Consider the following 9,617-nt stretch of genomic DNA (forward strand, 5'->3'; position numbering starts at 1 on the left):
AAACAACATGACAACGGCAAAACAAGCAGTTAACTATTCGGCTGACTCAGATGTTTGTTTTCTCAGTAAAAAGCAAAACCGCTCCCGTTAGCAAGGTAACGTTCATATTAGCATTAAGTAGCTTTGCTGACCTTTTGACAAATATCTTCTAGTCTTTGTCTGAAAATGTCTTCATTCTTCTTGTACTGAATCCACATCTCTGGGTCCATCTTTGAGCATTCATACATATGCCTTCAAAAATGAATGACAAAAGAATTAAATTCGAATGTATAACAAAAACCTTGCATTCGGTTTTCATGCAGCAAGTTACATTTACCGACTAAAAGAGCGCAACAGATTTTCAACAATTTGAATCCTGCGCCATATGTGACGTAATCTTCATGCGACTATCACGATTATGGTCGGTAACCTGCCGGCTGCTGGGGAATGTTGTCTGCACTTCATGGATGTTGCAGATACCTATGGTTGCAGCTAAACGCATGTCATTTTGCAGGGCTTGTCCATTTTGTCTAGTACAATATGTAAGCGACTCGCTGAAATAAAATAAAGATAAAGGACAACACAGATCCATTGCGTTCCTCAAAAATGGGCACCCTACACGAAATGGTGCAGGAGGCTGCTTCTGCTCACTGCAACAGAATAGCTGTCACTTTTAACAATGGCACGGAAACGGGGGTATCGACGCTAACATACGAAGAGCTACTCTCGGCAAGCAACGGATTAACAAACCTTTTCCGATCCTTCAGTTTACAGAACGAACATTTAATTGGACTCTTGTGGGTCATTCTACAGATTCGGTGCCATTTCAGATTTTGGAAGATGAAAAAAAGTACATTACAATTTTAAACTTTTTTTGATTTGATGTGATGTGGTAATATGTTTAGTATATAGAAAATAACTTTTCCCACCTTAACATAAACAATTAAGTTATTATTTTGCAAGATTTCTGAAACAAGTCCCTGCTTTTATTCAACCCCGTCACGGCCATTTTGCAATTCAACAATACATATTTTAAGTAAGCTTGTGGGCAGCTTCTGGCATAATCTCCAAGTTTAGATGTCCCTTGTAAATAATGACATATTACAAAGAAATAGAAAATTAAGAAAACCTGACAAACCTGACAAAACACCAGCCTTTGCAGGTTATGATCATGAAATTTGTCAAATATCTCCGCATTTAGGCTAGAAATGTCTAAGGAGACTTTCTAATTTCAACCAAATTGACCTTCACTTATTTATCCTGATATAATACACATGAAACAAATCTCTTGATTTCATAACTTATTTATTTGATACAAAAAAGCACAAAATTCATCTCAAAACAGGGCTGAAACACCATAACGGGGTTGAAAATCATGTAACGGGGTTGAAAATCATGTAACAGGGTTGAATGGACAAGCAGCGTACATGCCACATTTTTATCCTTTTTTGTCCTTTTTTCTTGTGTGTTCACTCCTGAGGTACCTTTCCCTTCGTTCTTGATCGGTATTCCTTCTTGCCCTGTACTTCTTACTGCCTTTTTGCTGCTGTTTTTGCCATTGATGAATCTGAAAGCATAGACAAGTCAATGACCTGGAAATTCTTTGTTGACTTTCTCAAATGACCTTATGAAATTCTTAGTTTTTTTTTGTTGATACTGTACACCTGCATTCACAGCAATAACAAAACATTATGTGTATCAAACAATATACTTTAAATATAGCAAATTTGTCAAATCTGTTCAACCCTGTAACAGAAAAATGTGACGGGGTTGAATGTGACGGGGTTGAAGATTTTGTGCTAATAGTTGTTAATTCTGGAATGCTAGCAGCTATCAGTGTGCCTCATGGCATTTATCAATTTAGATATTGTTATACTTAACAGCTATGAAAGCACTTTTTTCGTAAAACCTTCTTAGCTATGAGTTTACCCCTCAACAGGGTTGAACACCTGAGCTCGACAAAGGCCTTATGTACATAAAAACTGTATAATATTCATAGAAAATGAGAGACACACCTACCTCTTGTTACACCATCCAGTTGTGAAGACTTTGATGATGTCACTTACTCAAAAATGATGTCAAAAGGATCAAACCATTATTTATTTTTTTTGGGGGGAATGTTTTTGTTACGGGGTTGAATGAAACGCAAGGACAGGGTTACAAGCCTACATTTATGAGAAAATGTCTCTGAAAATGCAATTTCTTTTCTTGAGAAAATGAATGATCCATGAAAAGATGACATTTTGATTGAATTTAACAAAAAAAAAGCATTATTATTTTAAACTGTATACTCAAAATGCATCATGCTATTTTCATGATGGTTGATGGGGACATGCAGATTTCATAATAGTCATAAGAACAGCAAACAGAAAAATAATGAAATAAATATATTTTTAAATATTTAATGTCTATTGCATATTAAAAACATATGAAACCTTTAAATGCTGCAGTTTAAGTTTAGTTTGATCAATGTTCTGTAAAGTTATAACAGTAGTAAGCCCTGGGACACTGATATTACTGAAACGGCACCGAATCTGTAGAATGACCCTTGTGCTATCCCGATGTCAACCTCCCTCTTTGGGTACTGAGGTACGATTGGAAGTCCTACCACTTTTCCGTTGATGCTTCCGTAACCTATACTATACTGGAGCCTGACTGATTCAATCATCTATCTTTTGGCATCTAGAATTCACATTCTGTGTTTACACTGTATTCACAATTATTGTGTGTGTGTGTGTTAACAGTATTCTTCAGCTACCCTCAGCCTATCTGCCACTCAACCCCGAATTGCCACCTGTACAGACAGTCAGAATCCTTGGCCAATGTAAACTGACATACTGTTGCATTCAGAACGAACTCCTGCAGGTAAAGGTGTCTCGATGGTCAATCAAATTTTTCCTTGAAGTGTGTCTGAATCCAAAAAGGGACCAGGAATAGCACTGGCGTGTTGAATCTACTCTCTGCACACTGTTCTTCCTATTTGTTATAATATACGTGTATGATTATGAGAAATCTCTGGTCTTAAATTATCTTTTCTTTTTCTGTGAAATTAGCAATTTCAGGCAGACTTCTCCAGCCACCTCACTTTCGACATCTGTGCAGAGTGGCCAACACAGAATTTAACTCTAATCAGGATACATGGAAGGCCATCAACTGAGGCTCAAAACAAAGGAATGAAGGCAGAGAAGAAAGCACAGGGACAGGAAGTCCTCTCCAACAGTGTACTCAAGACATCAGCTTTAATGACTGACTGTCAGAAGCAGCTGGCCTATGCTCTACACACATCTGGCACTACAGGACAGCCTAAGATCGTAAGAGTGCCGCACGGTTGTATTGTGTCCAACATCAGGCATCTCAGGTCTGTATGACTGTTAAGACACTGCCATCACTTTGTGATGTTGTGAAATGAAGGTAGTAATGAAACTACAATTGTCCAGTTATGATTTGCATGCATTATTTCTTCACAGGGCCCTTTTTGAGGTGACTGCTGATGATGTTGTTTTCCTGGCCTCTCCTTTGACCTTCGATCCTTCAGTTGTGGAAATGTTCTTGGCCCTGACGTCTGGAGCTCAGCTGCTTATCGTACCCACAGTCATCAAGAGGATGCCCAGCCGTCTAGCCCAAGCCCTGTTCACACGCCACCGGACAACAATCTTACAGGTGAGTGCGCTAAAGAAGTCAACATATAGAATGATGTCCCTCTCCCAGCAGCTTATTGCATTTATAACTGTATAGCAGCGGACGTTGTGCTGAACTGTTTAGTAACTTAAACAATTACCATGTTATTCAGTGATGAGGTTGCATCCTGCGTTGTAGGCCACACCCACTCTTCTTGGGTGCTTTGGGAGGCGTGTCTTACAGCAGGAAGTACTCAGTGCTGGCTCCTCCCTGAGGGTTCTAGCTCTTGGAGGTGAAGCTTGTCCCTCCCCTGCCCTCTTGAGGAGCTGGAGGCAGGAGGGGAATTGCACACGCATCTTCAACCTCTATGGTACCACAGAGGTGTCCTGCTGGGCAACCTACCATAGAGTCTCGAAGATGGACCTGGCCCACTTGTGAGTGTCCCATAGCCGTTTTCTGACACAAATTAGCTTTAAAATGTATCTGCTCTATTGTTAAAATACCTGACTCTCACATTCAAATCTATATATATATACGTATTTCAGGGTGAAGATGTATTTAAACTCTCACAGTCAAATAAATGTATATACATTTCAGGATGTGGATGTATTTAAACTCTCACAGTCAGATATATTTATATATATTTCAGGATGTGGATGTTTTTCAACTCTCACAGATATATTTATATAATAAACTCAGACATGGAAAGCAAATAAAAGTTTGCTAGTGTGGATGAAACAGGGTGATCAGCCAGACTACGTTGTGTGCTGCTCTCTTGTTAGGACTACAGATTCTGTGCCTCTTGGTGAACCCTTAATGGACACTGTGGTTGAGGTCAGAGATGATAAAGGACAACTGGTCAGTGAAGGGGAGGGACAGATGTTCATAGGTAAGAACTCCTTACTATCTGTTTGGACTGATGTAAATGTGTGATGTGAGTACTGATCAGATTAATCGTTGTCTGATAATATCATTAACCCTCTTTTCCTTTTGGCAAATTTAATTTGCTCTTAAACTGCTGCTCAGTTTTAAAAGAAGTTCTTGTGGATCATAATGTGCAAATACATTGTTTTGTTAAGATTCACTCATAACACACAGGTGGGCAAGACAGAGTGTGTCTTCTGGATGATGAAGAGACCACTGTTACAGGAACCATGCGTGCTACAGGTGATTGGGTGATGATACAAGATGCTCAGCTCTTCTACCTTGGCAGGAAGGACCGTCTAGTCAAACGCCACGGACAGCAGCTTCACCTCGATGCTGTGCAGCAGGTGGGAACTGTTTAGGTAAGCTAAAGAGGCCTGATGTAGGTTACAGAAAGGATGAAATTATGTACTTTTGCTCTCTGTTTGTTCCATTCAGGTGGTGGAGAGTTTGACCGAGGTTGAAGCCTGTGCTGTGAGATTGTGCGAGGGGAACAAACTAGTTGCCTTCATTGTGCCATCTCCTTCACGCAGAGAGGCACTTTCAACAGCCTCCAGCACTCACAAGGGAGACCAGTCCCTCAGGAAACCCAATAAAGATCCTGTGTCCTACTCTCCTTCTACATCCATAAATCATGGAAACCGCCCAGTGTCTTCTGACGCTCACCAAACGGAATCTGGCGGTGATGGTGCCATTGCTCCAGCAGACCTGCAGAGAAGCATCCAGCGCAGGTTGTCTGACCTTCTGCCCGGCCACGCCGTCCCAGACTCTCTGGTGTTCATCCCAACCTTGCCACTCACCTCACACGGTAAAGAGGCTTGCTCTGCTCTCCTAGAGGCCTCACACCTTTTTAATAAGCTGTTCAGACTATTCAAAAAGCAGTTTGACCTTGTGTTCTTTTAGGTAAGGTGGCCCTTGGGGAACTGAAGATAATGTATGAGAGGCACAGAGAGCGTTTAGGAACCCAGAAGAATAGGCTGTCACCAGACGTATTCAGGAAAAGATTGCAGATACTCTGGAAGGTACAGTAAAAGGTCATAGGAGTAAAAGAGTTTTACCACACCATATTTTGCATTAACAGTAAACACTACAGGAATGATTCAATTCTCAATATGAAATGATAAGATACTGTTCAAGCTTTGGCATGACTGGTGTTATTTTGGAATGTGTGTAAGTGCTTCTCTGTGTGTTTACCCCTCAGGAGACGCTTGGTCTGTCTGAAGATGTGGCAGTGGGGGCGGACTCCAACTTCCTGCTGAGCGGAGGAGATTCTCTCCAGGCTCTGCGCTTTTGTGACAGCATTTCCGTTGTCACAGGGATAAGTTCAGCAGGGCTACTGGAGGTTGTACTGGATGGCTCTTACTCAGACATTCTTAGACATGTCACTATGGCAACATTCCCCGAAGAGCTTGATTTAGACACTCATGTTGCATCCAAGAGACAGTATTCAGATTCCCACTCTCCTATTCCTCCCAAGAGACAGATTGATCCATTCATGACTGTGACATCAATTAGGCCTGTAAGAGTTGCTCTAGCCTCTGACACAAGGATTGTGGGATATGTAGTACGGCGAGCAGGAGAGGTTGTCAAGATTGGTCATTCACATGCAAGTGAGAACATAAGTACCACTGAGAAGACCAAAAAAAGCAATTGGATGAATACCAGTCCATCAAATGAATGTGTGATACAACAGATAGACTCAGCAAAAACTGCCCTCACCACGCCTGTAGATAAGAATGATAAGAACCATATGCCTCCTCACATGTCAAGGCCCCCAAAGAACTCAAGTGATTCTGTCCCTTGTGCTGCCTCAGCTTTACAAACAGGCAGCTCTGAGGACAGCCTGTCCCTGAGAGTGCTTTGGAGCTCTGACACAGGCAGGTGTGTGGACGCCTCTCCGGTCCTCTTGGTGGAGTCCATCTCCGGTGCTGCTACAGTCTTCATCGGGTCCCACTCCCACAGGATGCAGGCGCTGGACCTGGGCAGTGGAGAGCTGCGCTGGGAGCGGGTACTCGGGGAGAGGCTGGAGTCCTCAGCTGCCATCTCTGCCTGTGGGACTCTGGTTGTGGTGGGTCAGTGTCCACAGATGCCTCGAATCATGACATCAAGAAAATAAAGGGATATATGGATGCTGAAATAATCCTGTGGCTGTTAAACTTTCTCATACTCATACTATGTATATTGCCATGGCTCCATTATACCTCAACGACATTTGCCAGATTTTGTATTTGTTTGTGTTCATTTCAGCGAGTTGTCTTGTGTCTGATCTTCTCTCTGTGCCGCACTGTAGGTTGCTACGACGGACAGGTGTATTTCTTGCGTGTTGACTCGGGAGAGACCTGGTGGACCTTTGAGACAAAGGATGCTGTAAAGAGCAGTCCTGCTGTAGATCCTGTCAGTGGCCTGATCATAGTGGGCTCACATGATGGTCATGTGTATGCATTAAACCCAGAGGTACTGCAGGAAACTTGTGACAACAACTTGTGTATGTCCGTGTGCAGAAGTGTGTTTTTATGTTTAAGCGAAGGTAGTGTGCAGAATGTAGTGTGTATTACATCACCTTGGGGAGAGGGGGTGTCTGGAAAGGTTCCGTGAAGCTTATTTAGCATAGGCCATGTGTGAGGGTGAGGCCAGACTGTCAATACACATGGCACACACACACACACACACACACACACAAGAGAGCATACATGCTTGCAATGCAGTGGTAATTATATGACTATATCCATTTCCATCACAATTGTTAGTATTTCATTGTGTGTTTCATTGTTTGTTTTTGTTTCAGTTGAAGACGTGTGTGTGGAAGCACCATTGTGGTGGTGGTGGAGTGTTCTCCTCTCCCTGCCTCCACCCCTCTCTTAGGTTGCTGTTCGCGGCAACGCTACAGGGTCGCCTACTGTGTCTTAGCTCAGTAAGTGCCTGATGTCATGTCTGTCTCACTCTCTCTCACACACTCATACAGTCGTGAACAGCGTTGTTAGCAGGGTAAAAGAGGAACACCTTCATATTACCAAGTCATCACTGTAGTCCAGCAAGGATAGGGACATTCTTACATATTATTATCTTCGCATTCAGTGTATGAAGTAGCACTGGCTTTCAGATGTAGATAACATCCAGAGCCACCACTGGCAAGACATGAACACAGCCAAAAACCTGCTCTGACTGTGTTTTGAACATTGGAGGCTGATTGTTATTTTCTGTAAATGTTTATATATGCTGTGGAAACATCCTGTATATTTTGTGATGGATCTATGGAAGTAATATCAACAAATATCCAGGTTTCATCTCTTAGCTTGAAAATTGATACCTAAGATCCCAGGTTTATCTCATAGCTGGAAAAGTGATCCCTCGTTGTAACTACAGGCTACTGGCGCCCCTGTGTGGACGCACACTGGAGAAGTTCCATTCTTTTCCTCCCCTTGCTGTTCCAGCAGCTGTGTCTTCATTGGTTCAGTGGACGGAAACGTCTCTGGCTTCAGCCATATGGGTGAAATGGTAAGAGAGCTCAAGAGCTTGTATATGTGATATACTCTACATCTATGCATCCATGCATGTCTCAGAACCTATGCTAATGATGTGTTATTTTCTGTGTATGTTGCACTCTGTCTTTAGATTCAAGATTAGATTAGATTCAACTTTATTGTCATTGCACAGAGTACAAGTACTGAGACAACGAAATGCAGTTAGCATCTAACCAGCAGTGCAAAAAGCAGAAAAGCAGCTTACTCTGTTCCTCAAAACCTCTCCCACCTAACAGCTATGGCAGTTCACCACCAATGGCCCAGTGTTCTCATCACCCTGTGTTGTGTCAGCACCTCCAGCATCCAATCAGCGGCTGGTATGTGGGTCACATGACGGCTGTGTGTACAGCTTGAGCTGCACAGATGGCTCGCTGCTGTGGAAGTTTCAGACAGCAGGGAAGCTGTACTCCAGCCCCTTCACCTTTCACGGACTCCCAGGAGGAAAGCAGATATTAGTGGCCGTCGCCTCGACAGATGGGACGGTCTGGGTCCTAAACGGAGAGGATGGGACTGTGTGTGCTTCTCTGTCTCTACCTGGAGAGCTCTTCTCCTCCCCAGTTGTATGGGAACAGACCCTTGTGTTAGGGTGTCGCAATGACTATGTGTACTGCTTGGAGCTGACACAGGACCCTGTAATGAAGTCTGCATAGTAGTATTCATTGTTTCAAGTGTTGACAATGTGAATACCTATGGACAGATTGTAATAAAGGTTATTAGATGTACTATTCCGGACACTGGGGATTAATTCATTATACTTGATTATGAATCAATACAATTTATAATTGATTATATAAAGTTACATTTTCTGATTTTGATTAGCAAAAGTTTGGTTTTGTCCAATTATATAAATATTGTGATATATATATAGTAACATACATTCAGTTGAAATAAAAAGAGACATAATACTTCCTCTGACACAAATATCAACATTATATTTTAATTTTCTCTACAGAATTCATAACATTTGCATCACTTAAGGAGACATCTCATCGGTAGCTCTAAGTGAAACAAAAAGTGCAATTATCAACAAACCAGTTTGTTCCATGTTACATACAACACTGTTTACACTACACTATTGCACACAACCAAAGGGGGGAAAACAAAAGGACAAAGCGATTGCGCTTCTTGAGGAGTATTCATCAGAGCCAACTCTATACATACATACATACATAATGTTAAATTAAGTGGGAGGTGAAAGACCAAGGCCCTGCTAACTCGTAGTTTACTACTAAAGTAGTTTTGATCAACCTTAGTCATGCTCTCCAATACCGCCCTAGTGGGTCTGTGGGTGCATTAGCTTTCGATCTGTTCTTGCTTGCTCGCCATGGTGTTTAGCATGGTATGGGAACAGATAGCACACTCTGCGACAGGGAGAACAGTGTGTATTACAACAAGCAGGCAGTCAGTTTTAACCCAAAGGAAAGGGCTTGTAGTCACATGGCGGTATAAACACTGTGCAAGAAGCGGATCGATACTCAAACGCTGTGATTCAGTGCATTGACACTGTGCCAAGGAGACTCAATTGAGAGACGGATTCTCTTTTTAGTTCTTACTTATGTTAACAAGGTGACCTAG

The 9,617-nt window shown here is 42.2% G+C and overlaps 1 protein-coding gene across 1 annotated transcript; it reads left to right on the forward strand.

Moving 5' to 3' along the window:
* Nucleotides 1-585: 585 nt before the first annotated feature.
* On the forward strand, nucleotides 586-8,692 carry aasdh (aminoadipate-semialdehyde dehydrogenase; the record flags this gene model as incomplete). The annotated part of the gene is made up of 15 exons (XM_080833065.1): nucleotides 586-776; nucleotides 2,530-2,568; nucleotides 2,724-2,844; nucleotides 3,033-3,337; nucleotides 3,447-3,639; nucleotides 3,796-4,031; nucleotides 4,380-4,486; nucleotides 4,696-4,868; nucleotides 4,960-5,329; nucleotides 5,425-5,543; nucleotides 5,723-6,593; nucleotides 6,812-6,975; nucleotides 7,307-7,432; nucleotides 7,885-8,016; nucleotides 8,279-8,692. The coding sequence occupies 15 exons, from the start codon at nucleotides 586-588 to the stop codon at nucleotides 8,690-8,692; spliced, it is 3,561 nt and encodes a 1,186-aa protein (XP_080689191.1).
* Between the last annotated feature and the right edge of the window lie 925 nt (nucleotides 8,693-9,617).

The sequence above is a fragment of the Sprattus sprattus genome (assembly GCF_963457725.1).
Source record: "Sprattus sprattus genome assembly, chromosome: 2".
NCBI classification, from domain to species: Eukaryota; Metazoa; Chordata; class Actinopteri; order Clupeiformes; family Clupeidae; genus Sprattus; species Sprattus sprattus.